The sequence below is a fragment of the Garra rufa genome, chromosome 1 (assembly GCF_049309525.1).
Source record: "Garra rufa chromosome 1, GarRuf1.0, whole genome shotgun sequence".
Classification (NCBI taxonomy): Eukaryota; Metazoa; Chordata; class Actinopteri; order Cypriniformes; family Cyprinidae; genus Garra; species Garra rufa.
Window position 1 is genome coordinate 7,056,600 of NC_133361.1, and position 20,283 is coordinate 7,076,882.

The 20,283-nt window shown below is 39.8% G+C and overlaps 1 protein-coding gene across 1 annotated transcript in view; it reads left to right on the forward strand.

The window, feature by feature from the left end:
• Window positions 1-6,119: 6,119 nt before the first annotated feature.
• LOC141337675 (uncharacterized) overlaps window positions 6,120-20,283 on the forward strand; it is a 96,222-nt gene continuing 82,058 nt past the window's right edge. Inside the window, exons 1-3 of the mRNA XM_073843384.1 lie at window positions 6,120-6,180; window positions 6,901-7,221; window positions 7,325-7,636. Coding sequence (XP_073699485.1) covers window positions 6,120-6,180; window positions 6,901-7,221; window positions 7,325-7,636 — 694 coding nt within the window. The remainder of the gene's footprint in view (window positions 6,181-6,900; window positions 7,222-7,324; window positions 7,637-20,283) is intronic.

The window sequence follows — 20,283 nt, forward strand, 5'->3', positions numbered from 1 at the left end:
AAGTCAGCAGTTATTTATTAGACTTTCTTTAGATATGTTTTCACCAATCAGACCGGTCAGACTTAAATGGATTTCCAGGAATCTGATTTGAATATGATTCCAAACCAAATACAAATGTAGCTCGAATCGGTTTTGACCAAATCGGATTTCGTGTAGTTGGTTGCTGTTCAGACTACCTAAATATGACCATATTTCAATTGGATTTGGGCTGACAGTCTGAACGAGGCTTTTAACACTTAAAGAGAGACACGTCTCTGATATTTATGTTAACTTATTCTTTATAATTTTGCTTAGAATATCTAGTTAATCTACCACATACAGTATTTATAGAAGCTGTAATTTAGATGCTTCTTTGTTTCTGTCCTACATGTTTCTTTGGACACGTAAGTCAATAAAGACGGAATTATCTTATTTGTTTTTACTTTTATTTAACTTTTATGTTTGTTCACCAACTAATCATTGTCAAAATTATTTACTAATTTTACCAACATGTTTTCATGATGGTGTAACAAGTAGTATTAGGGACTGCTCCTTTAAGGCAGAACACTCTCACTTCCTCATTGAAGAGGGGAGAGTTGATAGAAGGAGCGCGAGTTGTGAGCATCGCATGTATGCCTGTAAAGCCTGTTTATATTTCTGTTGCTCTTAGTCTGTTTATTTCTGGTCAGTAACGCAGTTGTTAGTCGAGTGGTTTTGCAAACTACACCATGTGTGCATTGGATTGACTACGCTGATAATAAAGAACCACTGTGGAATATCAGACACATGAGTCTCTGCTTACTCTTGGCTACAGCTACTCAGATAAGCTATCTGGCCTCCCTGATTAAAGCATTAAAAATGGGGACAAAGAAAAAAGGTTAAGAATGAAGGAAATCTATATTTTGCATATGCTTGTGAAGTTTTGCATTCTCCCCAAAAACTTGCACTTTTGGATCTCCAATATAAACTTTGCGTTTAAACTCTTGCAAGTGACTCTACAGTTGCTCAGGGGAACTGTCAATGCTCTCTGTGTGTGTACAAAATTATTTCCGTTTCCATTGTCAGAAGTTTTGAATAGTACCAGAAGTGAACCGTACCGCTTTTCTGGTACCCTTCTGTTGGGGTACCTTGCACAGCAGAAGGTACCAAAAGGTGGAGCTAAACTCACTGCAGAATGCTGATTGGTTGACTAGAATCATACGTGTGCATCCCCTTTGCTTTTTCTGCCATGCTGTTCATGCATTTTGGGCTTATTTACACTGCAAAAAAATGCTTTTCTATCTTAGATTTTTTTGTCTTGTTGCTAAGTCTGAAGTCACATGTCACCGCTTCCGTGTCCAAATGCTATCAGATTCTAGAAGAAAACAGCAAATGGTTCTAATATACACTTGCAATGTGATATAATACCACAATTCTCCTTTAACTCCATACTAAAATCCCAGATAGCCAGACAATGAAAATAAAAATATAAATTAATAATTATAAAAATTGTTTGTGTTTGGTACGCTGCAGTGATGCGCTGACTTTACTAATCAACGATTTTCTCTTTCATTAAATGGGTCATCGGATGCAAAACTAACTTTTAGATGTTGTTTGCACATTAATGTGGGTTGTGAACAATCATTCTTCAATGTAACAAATCCATCCAGAGGTATTTTTTTTATCTTTAAAAGTAATTTCCCCTTTTTAAAATCAGCTCATTCTCAGCTTCTTGTCACAGTTGATTGACATGAGCGTCTTATCTTAGCCCCGCCCTCACCGAGCTGATACTTTGGCTGCATCCGAAATCGGATTTAGTAGGCAAAAAGCAGTAGGCGAAGAAAAATATACGTAAAATATGTATACCTAAGTATCGTTCGAATATGCCTACTTACCTACTATATAGTAGGCGAAATGGGTACGTGAGAAGAGTAAACACAAAAGAGTAAGCGAGAGATCCCCGGATGCCTACTGCGCCCCACCCAGATTTCGAAGTGCCGATCGAGGGATACTTTTCTACTTTTCTATCCCAGAAGCCCACGGGAGATCAATAGCCTACGTCATCATCGAACGTGATGGAGAACAGCAACAAGGGTGTTTTCAAAAGTGAGTAACCTTACGCTGTTCCTTGTGTCACAATCGCATAGAACAAACTGTTAAATCGCTTAAGGTGTAACAGTATAGTATATTTGTGATTGTTCTGTAAAAACATGTTTTATATGTATAGCAAACAGGGGAGACCCAGTAAACACACGTATATCTCCAAAGTGAATGTACATAAACCACATACATCTTAAAGATGATTGTTAAATGTCTATTTAATATGTGATAGGAAAAAGTTCGAAAAGAATTGCAGATGAGCACGTAATAGACATCTGAGTGTTGTGTGCTGTTACAGTAGAATTCACTGTTGTCAACACTGTTTACTTTATATGAATGGAATGTAAATAAACGCATGTACATATAGTAACTAAACATAACTGATCTTTTTTATTAATATAAATAAATAGAGGAGCATTTGTGTTGGATAAAATGCGAGTGTAAATGCAGTGTTGAGCACATGAATCACAGAGGTGACTTGAAACTTTTCTGGATGTTACAGGGACAGGACGTGATGAACGGCAGAGACAGGTGAAGGTGGACACGCTGGTCAGCTGCTTCATCAGAATAAAGCTGCAGAATTGGCACAGCTGTTGATGGCAGTTGTTATTTACAGGCTGTGAACACATGATTGTCTGAACAATTACTTTGAATAAAGCTTTGTTTTATGTGTCTTTGACTTGTATTTATTTAACATCAAGGTTACTTTTATTTATTCTTTTACAAATTTATTCATGTTTCTTGTTGTCAGTTAATAAAATATAGCATTAATCCATTACTTGACTGAGAATTGAGATGTATTCACATTGACTGCATAGTCATGAATATGTCATGCATATGGCGTATTAAAAAAATGCATGTAGTTCGTAATATTCATTTAATCATAATGCATTAAAATTACATGTGTTGTTTTTTGTTATTTATAATCCTCGGGGATGAAACAAGAGAAATCCCACAATAAAAAGAGGAAAACAAATGAGATTTCAAGCCAGTTTTGCGTGTGGATAAACAATTTTGCACATAAATAAATTAAAAACATATTCAAGTGGTTACGATTTAAGGTTTTCGTAATAAAAAATAACATCTTTAAGGATTAAACTGGGTTATAGCCTAAAAACGTACTACAATCATAAAGGTATCTGTTTCTTCTGGAAGACCACAAAATGAGAAATTTGATCAACATCATAATATATACAAATAGATAATATATACAAATAGATGAATTAAACCTGTCGCTCATATCTTTTAAATTGTTGCTCTTGTTTTAACGTCGTAGATCACATGATAACGTCATCATGGCGGATCGCATTCATACTCAACGAGATTTGGCTGTAAAGTAGGTACTCTTTTAGCGCTTGTTAAGTACCTACTTATTGAAATTAAGTACCTACTCATTAAGTATGCGATTTCGGATGCAGCCAGTCTCAATATGACCGCCATTCTGTGAATCAGGTGCAGAGAAAGGTGATTGAGCGATTCAGGTGTTCAGTTGTTGGATGTAATACTGAACACAGCGGTCATCATTTACTGAAGATGCAGAGGAAAACGTTACTTTAATTTTTAAAATGAAAGCGCGATCCTGGTCTGCATATGCCTCTCTGTGTTGTGCGATCATTCCTAATGCAGCTTCACCCACAGCAGAAGTGAATATAAAGAGTTTTTTTTTTGTGAATGGCCTTTTGACAAGGCAAAAGGCAGTGTTTTTTTTTTTTTTTTTTTTTTTTTGTTTTTTTTTTAACACTACAACAGAATTTTTAACCATATTTAAAGATATGTACATTTCCTGAAGAAAATGTGAGTGGTGCTTGCAGTTGCAAAACTCGGCCCTCGGTTGGTAAGGTGTTGATATGGAGTTGCTATGGCACCCAGGATGATTGTTAGGGCCGTTGCTAGGGTAACTAGGGTGGTTACTAGGGTGTTGCTATGTGGTTTCTAGGGTATCTAGGTTGTTTGCTAGGATGTTGCTATACGGTTTGCTAGGTACCCGGGGTGGTTGCTAGGGTGTTGCTATGTGGTTGCTAGGGTACCTGGGGTGGTTGCTAGGGTGTTGCTATGCGGTTGCTAGGCTACCCGGAGTGGTTGCTAGGGCTATTGCTAGGGTACCCAGGGTGTTTGCTAGGGTGTTGCTATGCGGTTGCTAGGGTACCCCGGGTGGTTGATAGGGCCGTTGCTAGGGTAACTAGGGTGGTTGCTAGGGCTTTTCTATGTGGTTGCTAGGGTACTCGGAGTGGTTGCTATGGCCGTTGCTAGGGTACCCAAGGTGGTTGCTAGGGTGTTGATATGCTGTTGCTAGGATAATCGAAGCGGGTACAAAAGTGGATATTTTTAACTAAAGTATATTATAGACTTTTCATTAAGACCCTAAAGAATCATATGAACTTGTGGAAAACGGGCATCCGAATACCCCTTTAAAACAGACATTTAACAAGAAGAGGTTGAGTTGTGCGTTATCTCATTTTGAGAAATGGCTATAGTTCGAACTTTATCGTCAATCACTACTTTCCAGCAAAAACTTCCAGTCAAAAACACAAGCTTTGATCAGTCAGTGTGTTCCCTCCTGAATCGAACCGTACCATTCGGTGGAAACAAGCCTTTTTTTTTCTTTGTAGTATTTCATGCTTCCTTAGGTGTGTCTCATCTTGTATTTATAGTTCTTGTGTTTCTCTTGCTGCTTTGTCTGTGGTTGATTGTAATGGTTGGCTGTTTGTTCGTGTTTCTGTCATGTCTTATGATCCTCAAACACTGGTGGCTGTAGAGCTTGGACTGCTTGGAGAAGTTTGCTATCCAGTGTGACTTGAATGTTGGTGCGAAGGCCAGCATCCCAAGACTGGCAGTCCCAGAGTCCTAGAGTGCCGTAAGTTATGGGACTGCAGCTTTAACTTCGACAGCTGATGACGTAGCACAAGTCCTCGAGGGTGTAAGATTGCAGTAGACAGCCATTGTATTTATCCCTAATCAAACAGACTTGATTTAGTCATCGCTCATCAAAAGATACTTCAATGGTTGAGACAGTCAGCATGTGCAGTGTTGAAGAGGTTCCAGGAACAGGTTAAGCATCACATAAGCGTGCAGAAATTATTCACTGAACCAAGGAAATTAACAGCGAATTTGTAAATGGTGTGCAGCAAATATTAATGTGAAACAAAGAAGCTGAGTTGAAGTTGTAAACCGAGTTAAAGAAACAAGAGGAAATGATGTATGCATGTGTGAGAATAAACACCCATACGTCTAAACTAAGTATCTCATATCTGTGTGGGGTTAAAGCAGTGTGGTCAAACTAACTGAGTTTATGCTGCCAGCAGTAAAAGAAACACAGAGACAAAAGACAACCATTAGTGTTGAGAGGGGAAATAATGTGTGTGTTTGTGAGCTGATCTTATTCAAACTAGTATTGTACAAACGCCTTGACTCTGTAAAAGTTGCAAAAACTTAGAGACACTCCAATCCAATCTGGTTCTAACTTGACCTGTAGTGTCACTGAATCGCATGATTGACTTTTTTAAGTAACAAACCAGTTTATGAATGATTTACATTTTTAGAATGTAATGGTGTGCAGTAAACTGCCAAAAGAAGGGATTGAAACTAACAGTAATGTAAAGAACAGCCTATAGATCAACAATGAGCAACAATATGCAGGTCTCACAGTGAAGAACATGTTTCACATCTGCTGTCGTGTCAAAGTCTTGTGTTCACAGAATGACTGTAAGTTAAAACTCCCTGAGCTGTTAGCATTGTGCTCTTGAACATCAACCACAAGTTGATCTTGAGGGACTGTTCCTGTTACAGTATAAGTGTGCTGGAAATTACACATCAATATATAATATGGCATAATGTGACTATATCAGTACAGCAGAATTTAAAAACTTGGTCGATCAGATCAGAGGAAGCTGATTCAACTCTTGTCCATCATGCAGTGATATAGTGTCAGTCAAATGCAGCTTGTGTCAGAAATAAACACTCAGCCAATCAGATCAGAGGAAGTTAAACACAGGAAGAGCTGCTAGTATTTAAAGACAGAGTTGTGAGCATACAAGGAAGAGGAAGACTGACAGAACGAGAAAATGGCTGATAAGTGTCATCTGTGTCTGCTGGGACTGATCTTTCTCTCTTCACTTCTCACAGGTAAACACACTTCTACATGCTCTTTAAACTCCTGTCAATTAAGGGAATTGGGATTTTTGATGTAAAACATTTGTGAAACACAAAAAGCCCATTCACAACAGATATGCTATAAAACTTTCCTTATTTTGGCACTTTCTGTTTACTGACACAAGCTCATGGTTTATAATTTTTTGTTCAGATTTACCACAAAGCTCAACTTGACATCTGCATGGACATCTGTTTCAGCACATGCACCTTAATTCAGTCAGTAACTCGGGGAAAACAGAAAGTGTTTTGATTGGTCTAACCGTATGTGTCCACTAGCACAGAGAGAACATTACATATTTTATTATGGTAGCTGAGTCAGAGTTTAGTTTATATCTGCATACAATAGTTTCATTCAAAGATATACTAATAACAATATAACATCTCTTCCATCTTTGTTTCACCCTCTAACTCTAGCATTATCCTATTTCCATGCTTTAAAAAAAAAAGATAATTATTTTTCTCTTTTTTTATTTTTATTTACTAGCTCTATTGCTCTATTCTATCTGTGTATTTATTTACAATATAAATTAAAGAAAACCCTTGCTATGCTGCATTGAGCTAATCTGAGACTTGTCATACCACTTACATAGCATTGCTCTTTTTTATTTTAATTGAGTCCATTGTCATTATTTGTAAGTAAAGCATCTGCTAAATAACTAAATGCAAATTTAAATGTTATATATTGTGTTTCAGGTACCAGTGGAGTGAAGGATATACATGTGTTCATCAGTTCTGGTGAAAATGTCCGTCTGCCCTGTAATAATGCTCTTCATGACTGCAAATCAACTACATGGATCTATAACAGATTCAGACATTCAGCAGCAGATGAACTGATTGGTTTAGCGATAAAGAAGAAAGACACAGAGAGACATAAGAGACTGAGTCTGGGGTCTGACTGCTCTCTGAACATCAAGAACATCACAAAAGAAGATTATGGACTTTACCGCTGCCAACAATATGTGAATGGACAACAACAAGGACCTGATGCACGTGTTTATCTGCATGTTCTTCATGGTAATTTTATGATTATGTGGTCAATTTAAAAAGATCAAATTCTTTATTTAAACTCTCATGCTGATTGAAAAGTGTGTGATTTGTGTGTTATTTTGTGTTTCAGTCTCTTCATCATCCTCACAGACTGAGATCAGTCCAGGCAGCTCTGTGTCTCTCTCCTGTCAGTTGGATTCATATGCTGGAGTCTCTTGTGATGATTGGATCAGTTCTGAGAGAATTGAGCTGTTCTGGGTGAATCAGGCTGGTGTTAAACTGACGATATCAGACTCCAGATATCAGATATCAGCTCCAGGAGACTGTATCATCACTCTGACTACAACACTCCTGAATGAAGATGACAACAGAGAGTGGAGATGTGAAGTTACTCAAATAAATCAAGTCAAGACCTCAGCCACATTTACTGTCAAGAGTTCAGGTGAGAAAACAATCTCATGAATTGGTAATTGAGGAGTCTCTGATTAAATTATGATTATCACATTTTACAGGATTCATCTTTACAGCTCAAAGTACAGCAACAGCAGCAGTTATTCCAGTTCACACCACAAACTCTCAGGATCACAAAACTACAAACACACATGTGACTAAATGTACATCATCACTGTCTTTCTTACAGTTGTTAGTTGTATGTTTGTAGTGGTTAGTTTTAATATTGTGGTCAGTATTGGTGAGGCCCATTTTTGTGATCTTGCCTATGTTACTGAAAATGTTACTGACTGAAAACAGCAAAACACATACACAATATACAGTATACACTACAATAGTCTCTCTAGTAGAAAACAGTGGTAGCTTTGCCTTGTTTTAAGGGAAGACACTGCAGGCAAAAATGCAGTTTTTTCATGCACCTGTCAAGTTTGAAATTTGGGGATTTTTTAAATTTTTAAAAAAATTTTTTTTTGAGTAGTGGAAAGAAAACATCCAAAAACACTGTTAATTGTTTCTTTTATAGCACTTTATCTATTTGTAGCAATAGATTTCCAATTACAATACACAGTGCCTTGCAAAATTATTCACACCCCTTGATTTTTTTCACATTTTGTTATGTTGATGCATTATGTTAAACTACTTTATATTGCTTTTTTCCCCCCACATCAATCTACACTCCCTACTCCATAATGACAAAGCCAAAACCAGATTTGGTTTTGGCTTTGTCATTATTATGGTGTATGGAGTGTACATTTTACAAATGTATTAAAAATAAAACACTGAAATAAGTACACTGCATGAGTATTCAAACCCTTATATCAATACATAGTTGAAGCAGCTTTACAGCCAATTATCTGCCATTCTTTGCCTCACCTTTTCACCTCTCCATCTCTGTCAGCTTGGACATTTTCTAGAGTCCTAGTTGTTCCAGTCGTCTTCCATTATGGATAATGCTTCTGTGAACCTTCAATGCAGCAGATTTGTTTCTGAACTCTTCTCTAGATCATTGCATTAACACAAGTCTGTCACTGAGCTCTACAGGCAGTTATCTTGGTTTTTGCTCTGGTATGCATTTTCAGCTGTTAGACCTTTTCTGAGAGGTGTATGTGTTTCTAAATCAGACTCATTCAAATGAATTTGCCACAGTTTAACTCCACTCCAAGTGTAGGAACATCTAGAAGCAATATGAATGCTCCTGAGCTAAATGTTGAGTGTCCCAGAAAAAGGGTATGAATACTTATGCAACGAGATCTTTTCAGTTTTTTATTTTTAATAAATTTGCACAAATGTTAAAAACTTATGGGGTATGAATAATTTCGCAAAGCACTGTATATTTTGAAAGGCTGTTTTTTTTTTTCAAAATGAGTTTTTCTTCTACACTGAGCCATAAATCTCCACTTCAGTAGCACTTACACACACCAAACTTTACATTTTATTCCCGTCTATATCTGGAAGGTTTTTACAGAGGAATTCTGTCAAATATGATTCACTTGATTTTATACAACATTTTATAAAAAAAAAATAATAATAAATAAATAAATAAATAAATAAATATGTTGTTTTCTGTCTGTTCTAAGTTTTTTTTATTTATTTTTTTTATTTTGGCGTGACGAAATGAGATGCACAAAATTCCCTCTGTAAAAACTTTTGACTCTTGACGTTTTTTTTGTCAAAAAAAATTTAATAAGAATTTAGCACATTTTTAATTCAATAATGCTTCATTTTTATATTCAAACAGAACATTCTAGAAAACTTGTAGTACAAAACATGTTCACAATTATCAATGTAATCAATCAACTGGGTAAGTAAGGGGATAACTATTAGTTAATTTTGTACCCTTTTCACCTCCAGTGTTTCGCCTTAAATTAACACTAAACATTTAGATAAAAAAATTACTAAATCTAATTTGTAAAAAAGAAATCTATTTACGCTTTGGTTAATACATATTCATGTTGAGAGAAATCAAAAGTACAGAGGTGTTGTGTGTGCTGTGTAAACATGAGGTTACTGTAGTTCTAGAATAAATCTGAACCCATTAATTCATCTCTCACAAAAAAGAAGAAAAAAAAACATACATTTTTCATCAAAATGAATGAACCACCTTCTCCTGCGTTCTACTGTACAGACGTGCATTTTCTTTCCCTTCAGCCTCATTTCAGTTTTTTTTTTTTTCGGTGTGAAAGGGACATTTGCTAAAAGTATAACTTTCATATATAAAAAAACAAACAAACAAACAAACAAACAAGTAAGCCCTGTCCAGAATAAAAATGTAACGTAACACATTACTTTCCATAAAAAAGTAACTAAGTAACATATTTACTTACTTTTAAGGGAATAATGCAATATTGTAATGCATTACTTCTAACAGTAACTTTCCCCAACACTGTCTATATAATGTTAATCTGGCAACTAGTAAATATGATAGTTATGTCATGCTAGCCTGTTGGAAACTTGTAAAGTGGGTGCTGTAAATTTGCCCCATGGCTGTGCCAATAATCGGGCTGAGCTTATGTCTTTGTTAACTGAAAATAAATAAATACAAACTTTCATGGCGTGCAGCAGTAAAAAAGAGGAACTGAAATGTGCATGTGTGTGAATTGACAGCTCTGCTCTACTGCAGTCAAACTAACTGAGTTCTCACAATCAGCAATAACATGTTTCCAAACCTCAACAGTGAGATCACAGCTCTCAAACTCTACATGATGATGATGATGATGATGATAATATATTTTATTTGAGTGTCAAACACCTTAATTGGTGCCCAGCCCTCATGGGCTTATTTATCAGATTATATACAATAGCCACGTGGCAGAATACAGAGCAAAACACAACATATGAACACATACAAAAAGGAGAAAATTTGTCAAATGGGATACAAAATACTTTGCCGCAGACACGAGGCCTTTTCCACAAATTTAGCAAGAGTAAAAACATTATTTTCAAACAACCAACACAGCATTTCAGCTTCATATTTCCAAAATAAATCTGGATTTTTCAACTGAATCGATTCAAAAAGAGAATTCCTTAGATCGCTCTATAAAGGACAATGAAAAATGAACTGAAATTCATCTACAACTGCTATAATGAATACAGTATTGTACTTGTGAAGATGCAGAATAGCTATCAGTCATCTCAGTATTGTAAGAACTACTACAATTTAAATGAAGCATAACGTTAATGTTTCTCTGGCCATCCTCAACTGAAGCGCAGGCTCCACTCTGTAGGCTCTCTCTGTCAGCTCTTATAGAGGGTTTGCGTCTGCGTCACATTTTGTTCAGTTAACCTGATGCTCGGTCATTGTGGTGATATTCTGATATAAACAGCATCATGGATTGCACGGTCAATCTACTACTAAAGACATTGTTCAACTAATTTATGATGTCTAAACCCATGCACGATGTTATGTTCACAATGGCCGACTTTTGGATTCATGAAGTAATGTGAAAACACTTGATTTGCCATTCTCCAACTTTAAGTGCTTCCTTCCTCATGGAAAATCTGAAGAGAAGAGTGTGATGTTATGTTTATGTGTTCATTATGTTTGAACTGAACTAACAGACATGATTACAGGTCCAGCAGAAACTGAAGTCAGGACTACTGGATCATTATTCAGAGGTAGGACACGTCTTTGCATGCAGTTCATTAATGCTGAAACAGTCAATCTGCTGTGCTTTTTCAAGATTGCATTTTTTTCATCCTTATTGTGTCTGTCATCTGTCCACATCTTTCCTGTAGAGATTTTGATTGTTCTGAAGACTGCAGTGTTTGCTGCTCCTACTGTGATTCTTCTTCAGATCATCTGTGCAAGAAGAGCTGGTGAGTTTTTGAGTGTCTCACAATCTGATGATTCACAATCTGCTCTCATGAAAGCTCAATACATGCTTTTGTTGAATTATTTTGCAGGGAGGAAGGACTAGCAGCACTGAGAAGAAATATAAATACAATATTAGAATAAAGCGCTCACTACTAATAACAGGCCAGATTACTTCAAGATTTCTTCATCTCGGTGATATTATGGATATTTGCTTACAGCTTTCAAGCATATTTACTGTACTAAATGCTTTAATTGTAATATTTAGACATGTTCCGATACCCTTTTCCCCTTCCTGATACTGATTCGATACCTGAGTGTGCATCTGTATATACAGCTGTAGCTACTACTAGCCCTGTATGAACTGATGGAATTATTTTATGGTGTGCTTCAGACTTATCCTGTAATAAAACATGAACAAATATATACAGAGAACTAGAGTATTTTTATTATCTAACATACATTTGACATTTGACAACCTTATTCATTCTGCAGCAAATTCACTGGATCAACTTTAGCTGATAAATGGGCAGCACTGAGCATCTCAAATGTAGCGCAGTTTAGTTTCACTTTCGTCTTGTTTGCGTTTGATGTTTCTCATTTGCAACAGAAATGGCAGCACTTATGAGTTGAACACCTCTGTGGTCGCGCCAGTGTGACCCCTCACAAAAATTAGTAGCACTGACAGAAAGAATATTTATTCATTAACACAGAGACATGCAGAATTCATATTTAAATTAGGGATGCACCGATACCAATCGGTCGATAAAGCTTGTGTGACGGTCTTGCCTGGGCGGCCTGTACAATGGAGACAGCGTGTGTGAATAGGGTTTCACAGATTTCAAATGAGAATAAACCATTTCCACAGCAATGCTTCGTTAACTCTACTCTGTTTATTTTTTAAAACAGTTCTCTTTTTAATTCTGTAATTTTTTAACTTTGTGATCGTATAGTGTGTAGGATTTTAGTTAAGCAAAACCATAAGTGATGAACAAATCTCCATACTCCATGTGAAGATCAAGATTCTTTTGTCTGAACCATTTGCCGAAACGGCGCGAAAACACTGGCGTCACGATGTCTACCCGATGGTCCGTTTGCTACGCCGCAGGGAACAGAGCGGCCATAAACTTAATCCCATTAGGGAGACAACGGTGATTTGTGTTCGGCGTAAACTAGCTAATCGCTAATTCATGACTACAATCTTCTGATCCTGGTGAAACTCCCGGAAAAGGACAATTCCCCAAAGATCGTCTTCCCCCCTCGACATTCCACAAAGAGCCAGTTGTCTCGCGCACTTTGGCCGAGACCATCATAAACTGAGTCACGAATAAACAAAGAACATTGATCAATTCCAGATTGCCCGTTCTGGCCCGCCGAACTCTTACTGACCTCCGCTCAAGCAGCGTGGGGTTTTTCCACTCAAAACCCAGAAATACCCCACCGCGCAAAGGATGTGCGGATAAATATGATACAGAAAAAAAAGATACCAAGAACGCTATTTCGATCACTCGAACTTACTATGCAAAAGGATAGGACACCCTCCTTTCTGTATGTCAATGGGTGTCGTGTATTCATGTACTTTACTATACCTTGTGCCTTAATTAATCAAGTTATTTAGCATGTATCCCATGTGTAACCTTATAGTTCTGTATTTAGTCTCTTTTGAAAGATCATAACGACTGCAGGTTGTCTGAGTGAATGAGAATTTCATTTTGTGTGTATTGTATGCATTACGCTAGTTAACAGAAGTTAATAACTAAATCGCAGAGAAATCTATATCCCAAATAAAGTTACATGCCAGGAGGAGTGGCATGGGTGCGGGACCCCGCCCCGTGGCCACCCCATTGGTTCGCAGCCCTCGGGGTGGTACTTAGGAAGACCCTTTAAAACTTACTGACCCGAACCAGAAATTCGGCTTGAATTGACTTGAATTGTGCTTGAAGTGCCGACTTGACCTGATTGAACTGAGCGAGAAGAGCCTTGAAACATCCTGAAAGACTCTAAACTTTCTCTGCCGAAGATCGCCTGCTCGTTCCAACTACAAGGCATTCTTGCCCTCCAGAACTCACAAGAAACTGCAAAAGACTTCCGCATCCCGGGTTGAATCTTCAGAGCCTACGCGCCTTGCAACCCAAGCGCCAATCGAACTCTGAGAGCAACTCACGTTGCCCAACTCCAAGCTCCTGAGGAATTCCCGAAGACGTCATCCGAAAGACCGACTAGCACGCAGCCAACCAGGGCATCCGCTGAGACGAGCCTCCAGCCAGGACGGAATCCCCATTCCGGCCAAGAGCAAGTAAACAAGGTCTACCATTTCTTGTTGAAATCTGGTGCGTTTTGTTTAAGTTAGATCTCTGCTTGATGATTTTCTGAGGTTGCGATTTGAGAAGCTAGTAACAGTAATATAACAAGTCTTGGGTCTTCTCAAAATTCATAAAATCCCATCTCTGAAACTGTATGAGTGTGCGTGTGAATGTGTGTGTATGTGTTCGTGTTTTGAGTAGTTTTAGTTTTGTAATCCTAGTGTAGTTTTCAATAAATCATTGTTTTCATTGAGAGAATTGTCTTGCCTTTTGTGTTCACAAAGTACTATTTTGCCTAGATCAAGCTACCTGGCTTTAGTTTCCCAAATTAATATTTAAGTTTATTTACGCTCCTGCCAATGAACGTGAATGGACTTTGGAATTGATAAAGTGTATTGATTTGACCGATTCGGTGGACGACCGGTCAGGAAATATAAACTATTAATTCTAAATTGATTTCCCTGAAGTTTAGATTCGATTCTATATCCGAATCAACATTAAATTTGAGTTAATTTCTACATAATGGTGGAGTGAATGTAGCGGGCATATTGTACTTTGTGATATAAAATTCAAGTCATTCTGTATGTATTTGTGCTATTTTTATCCGGAAAGAAATAGACCAGATAGTGAAACAGTTATTGTGTTAACAAGTTTTATTGTGGCTACAGTTTGGATTGAGTGAAAAGTGTGCCTCGAGTTGTCGTCTAAAGAATTTAAACTACAGATTAAACGACAAAACAATAGAAAAGCAAGCGAGTTCCTTGTTTTCCTGTTAAATAGAGCTCTGTAGTCTAGCAACGCGGTGCGTGTTCCACTGTTGTTTTCAACTAGGCTAACTTTACACACCTCCCACGTTTAAGATCGCTAGAATAGCTAACTAACGATCTTTTACCAAGTATTTGCTTAAAACTAGTAAACTTGAGACGCGCCGCGTAGAGCGAGCACACAAGCGTCGTTTTATGGGAGCACTGTGATATCTTAATCAAATAAAATTAAGTGGTTCAAGGTCCGCCGAGACCTGTACAATTTGTGTATTATTTGCAGTGAAGCTGTGGATAAATGTGCCTCACTCTAACGAGCTGAGATGATCCAGTGCCATAAGATGAGAATCTAAATAGTGCTTATTTGTTGTGCAAATCCGAAATGCGCTGCCATTTCATGCATGGTATTTAAAACTGCTGAACTTCATGCTGACTGTATCTCCGCAGCCATAGAAACGGCCCGGAAGTCCTAACAAACCTTTTCCGGGTAAAGTCTCGGTGCGCAGGCGCAGTCCGCCCTTGCACGATTGTAAACAACAGCGGAACAGCTAAGCTAGCTAAAGCTAATTCAAGCCGATGTAAAAGCCATTAGCTTTGAGGAATAGCAGTTAGCACATAGCGATTGTTGTGGATCTGTAACAGTTGAAGCAGTGTGTGTGACGTTTTCTGAGTGACTTAATCTCAAGCTGCTGAACGTTCTGTCTAACTGTCTGGCTCTCACTTCTCAAAGTTCATAACTTCATATCACTGCACAGTGATTCCCTTCGGTCTTTGCTCTCCCCATATGACAGGAATACTGACGATTTCATTTTAAATTTAAGTCCCTTCTTGATGCGACTGTAACCAGCCATCAGAATCATTATCATTATTATATTATATTATTATAAAATCTCGAAATTACATTATAGTTTGTGGTTTGTCTATTTACATGTATTTGATTTAAAAGCTCCATTTCCTGCTGAGTGCGTGTTTGTCCAAAGACCCCAAGCGGTGAGCTTTGCAATCAAATACTAAAGCTGATTAATTTGGTTACTTTGATCAATACTGATAAATAACAACATCTCCTTGCTACAGTACATTCCTTTGATTTGATTTGATGTTGATCATTAGTAAACGAGTTAATGTGACATTATTAAAGTTTGGTCACCACCTGACATTTCCAAGTGGAAAACTTATACAAAATTTAATTTTTTTTTAAATTTTCTTTTTCTCTTTTTAAATCTTACATCTTGAACTTTAAATTTTGGACTGCGATTGTTAAACTTTAATTCCTAATTTTAAGGTTATTAATCTTTAATTTGGAAATTGATGTTTATGTTATGTTTTAAATTAATTAATCAATTAGTTGATTTGATTTATAACTTTAACACTTTGGATTTTTAAGTTTAGTCTTAATCAAATTTTATTTAATTTAATTTAATTTAATTTTTTTTCTCCTCACTCTCATATCATATGACATATGATGAACATTTGAGCAGAGACATGACGGTGGCTTGACTGATTTTTGATGAGGTCTTCCAAATTGTAAACAGAAACAGTTGTTTATTGATTTGAGACAAGACTCAGTATTTCTCAATCAATAGTCACTTCTTATCCTTAACTTCAATTGTTTGTACTGATTAATTGATCACAACCACTGATTAAAACACTAACAAGTATTACACAATCGAGTCTTATAACCATCACTATTGAATGTAAACATAAATCTATTCGGTGAAGCAAAGCTCCCTGGTAGGACCGGTCACATTTCTAGACGGGCGGGAGCAAGACCACACTCTCTGATTGGATAACTCTCCCCTCACTCCCTCCTTTCTCTCTCTCCTTCTAACCGTTCTCCTCTGGGATGGACCTGTTGTTTCCTCAATTGTGCCTGTGAAAATCATGCAAGCAGAGAATTTGGGCTGTTAAAAGACAATTAATCGATACCCAGTCAACCTGAGGTTGTCATTTAAACTCATGTTTAACTCTCCCTTCTTTTCCCCATCTGAACTACCACAGATAAAGCCCCACTGAGCACAGCAAAGGTCGATAGGCACCGGTCGTGAAGCCGTCAGCAGAAACTCTCTGTTTGGTGTACAGTGTCACTTCTACCAGCTGCAAGGCCGACACTGTCATTGTTATCGTACGCTTCCTTCCCCGGAGGCAGCTGCAATAGCAGTCATAGTCCAGGCGTGGCGAAGCCCCAATCTCTCTCTCCTCCTCCTGCCTTTCCCTAAGTGCACAGCCTGTTTGTTTTTTTTTTTTTCCTGTTTGTTTTTTTTTTTTTTTTTTTTTTTTTGTGTTGTCTCCTCTCTCTCTCGTCTTAGGAGAAGGAGAAGCAGCCAACCACGCCGGCCCTGCTGTTTGTTCTTTTCTGTCTCTTTTCTCTTTTTCAGTTACAACACCCGTGACACCTCCCCTCACCCTCCGTCAAAGCGACACTAGCTGGAGGCTACACACACCAGCGAACCACCTGTGGGAAGAAACACGCTCACCTCCATACCACGCGCCCAGACCCCACTTACACCTGACACCACTTACATCTGACATCACTACACTCACACCCCTGTTCCAGTTTTGTCTGTTTGTTTCTCTTTTTGTTTTGTTTTTTTGTTTGTTCTTTCTCCTTCAGGTCTGTGTCAGTCAGTGGGTTGGTCTCCCCTCGCGGCATCGAAACATGTCTCGCACCACAGACCCCGTTGGCCACTGGGAGGACTTGGAAATCTGGCTAAGCGCCATGACGGACAGCCTCTTACCCAAAGCCGCCGAAGCTGTCAAACATCAGACACAAGACCAACTGGACAACAACATAACAGGCATCATGGAGAATGATCCCAGCCAAAGCTATGGACACAAAGAGCTAGCCAAGATCACCGGTTCCTTGAGTCACACCCTCATCGCTTCCCTCAAACTGAGTGACAGGCAAACCGCCCATCTCCAGCAGGAGCTCAAAAGCGCACAACAACGCATCGGACAGCTTGAACTGGAGGCTCAAGACCATCAGGAATGGTCCGACGGAACGAACCCCAGAACTACTGAGGAGATCAACAAACTGAAAGAAACTCTGGCGACCACCGCCCAAGAAATGGAACAAGCAAAGGCAGCCTACACGGAAGTCAGCGACAAGCTCCGGTACGCCGAACAGCTACTAGAAAAGGCACAACTGGACTTCAAAGACAAGAACAGCAGAATTAAAGCCCTCGAAACTCATTTGAACGAGGCAAGGACTGAACTAAGTTACCTCACTCAACAGCTGGACGACATAAAAGAAGAAGCTGAAAGTGTCAGAGATGAACTCAAACACGCTTATGAGCTGCGCCTTGAGCCAACCAGGACCCGACGGGCCCCGGCCTCACCCCTACCAAGCAGGCCCGGGTCCCCCGTCCCTGGAACCTCACGTGAACAAAAGGGGGAGGGGGCAACTTCAAAACCCTCACCAGCTCCCTCCGAAGAGACCTACCTCACACCCAAGCTACGAGAACTTCCACGGGCCGGCCTGCAAGCATCGCACGGATTGGACCTAAAAGACCTCGACAAGCTGGCTCGAAACATAAGCAAGTTTTCCCCGAGTGCTCAAGGTTTTCAAGACGCCCACGCCTACTTGAAAGACTTAGAATTTCATCTAGAAATGAGACCCAATGTTACGGACAAAGACAGACTTTATCTTCTGCGATCGACTTCGAGCCCTGAGGTGCGAAGCTTTTTGGACCGACAGCCTTCACACACAAAGACTGATTTCCATCTGCTCCGCCAAGCCCTCATCAAAGAGTTCGCAGACCCTGAATCAGAGCAAGGACTGGTGGCCGCCCTGGAGACCAAGCAGGGTCGCCACGAAACGCCCCAAGCTTATTACAACCGACTGAGACGATCATACTTCGGAGCTCGCAATGAGCCGGGCATGGAAGAGGACCAGAATTTCAGAACTCTCTTCCTCAGAAATCTCCATCCTGGGGTAAGCCACCACCTCGGCGTCCTAGCATGCCCACGAACAATGACATCTCAGCAACTGCGAAACTTGGCACACAAAGCCTACGCCAAGCAAAAAATGGCTTCAGAAAAGGGCTCCAAACCTGCCGCAATTCTTGACATCAACACGCAAAGTCAAGGGATGGCACTGGAGGGCGCCGGTCCCCAAGACAGCGTCAAGCCACGACCCAAAGAATGGAAGTCATCCTCACTTAACAAGGAACGGAACCTCCAAAGTGGCACCCGACCAAAACCAAAAAACGACCGCTGGGATGGACAGTCATCAACTGGACAACGCTGGGAGAGATCGCGGAACCAGCCACGGCAGCAGGAAGGCCGATGGGAAAAATCATGGAACTCGCAACACTCAGGCAGAGGATCTTGGGACTCTAACGGAGGGTCCAACGGGACGCGACAGTCACGCTCTGGGGCCACCAGCCCAAGAAACCGTCGGAAAAACCCACCGAGATTCCATACTGACAGAACCCAAACAGAAACTGTACAAGAGCAAAAGACATCAACTAGTCTTGACTCTCAAGAACTGTTAAAGATGATGATGAAAGAGTTCTTCCAGAGCAGAGAGCAGGATCGGAAATGGGAAAAGAAAGAAAAACCAGATTCGGCCTGACTAGCGGCAGAACAACAAGACAGCACCCACCTGGCACAACAAACCTCAGACCAAAACACCTGTGCACCTCACCCTCAAAATATTGCAACCATCTCAACCACAGGTGAACAGGGAAGTCACCCCGAACACCCCGCTCCAGCGGATGACACCGACCTAACACCTAGCACGGTGGATGTTAGCAGCTGCCCATCACCACCTGCTGACGATACCACCACAGTGCCCGAAAGTGCCGTTCTGGTTGTCTGCCATGCCTCTGAAGAAACCCAAACCAGTTTCCATAGTCTACCCATTTCATCCCACACTCCAGGGCGACCACATCGAGAAGGGTATCGCTAAAAAGTTCTACCTCTCCATCATCATCGAACGCCACATCAAAGTGGAAGCCCTCTTGGACACAGGAGCAGACATCACTCTAATGTCAACTGAACTCCTGGAAGAAATCCAAGAGAGAAACAGGAGAGCAAACAGCACCCTCAAGCTCCAAAGGTGTGAACTAAACCTCCAAGCATACTCACACACGGGCCTGCAACTCAAACACGTGGCCCCGATCCAGCTAACTGTAGGACCAATGGATCTCATCCACCCAGTTTACATTTCACCACTAAACACCTACCCACTTCTCATCGGGAAAGACCTGCTAAATCGCTTTGAACCTCTAATTGACTTTAAACACCTGAAGATGTGGACACAGGTCCGCGAGCCCCTCCCGTTACAGTCAGTAAACCCACAAGCACCGCAGTGTCAAACCACAGACACCGACCATCGTCTACGACAGGACGAAGCAAGGTCAAGGTCAGAGCCAAGCCCAAGTCCAGCTGCAACTAACAAAGCTCTCGACCCTTTTCTCTGCGCACTGCAGACGTGGGACTCAACCTCAGGTCCTCCCCAAATCAAAACTGCTGTAAACATCCAGGACCTTCCTGTGTCCGATGCAGTATTGGCTCTCTGGACAGAGATCTCAGCCATCAGTCTAAGCCTTTTCAAAACGCTGAAGCAGAGACACAAGCACTTGCCACATGTTTCCAAGCATAGCCGCTTCCCTCTCAGCCCCGAATCAACAACAATGGCTACCTCCAAAATAATCTGTGCAGCAGACATACAGTGGAACAACCGGCTGCTAAGCCACTACTTCCTGGTAATCCCTGATCTGCCTCACGAAATATATATTGGAGCCGACATCATTGTCAGACT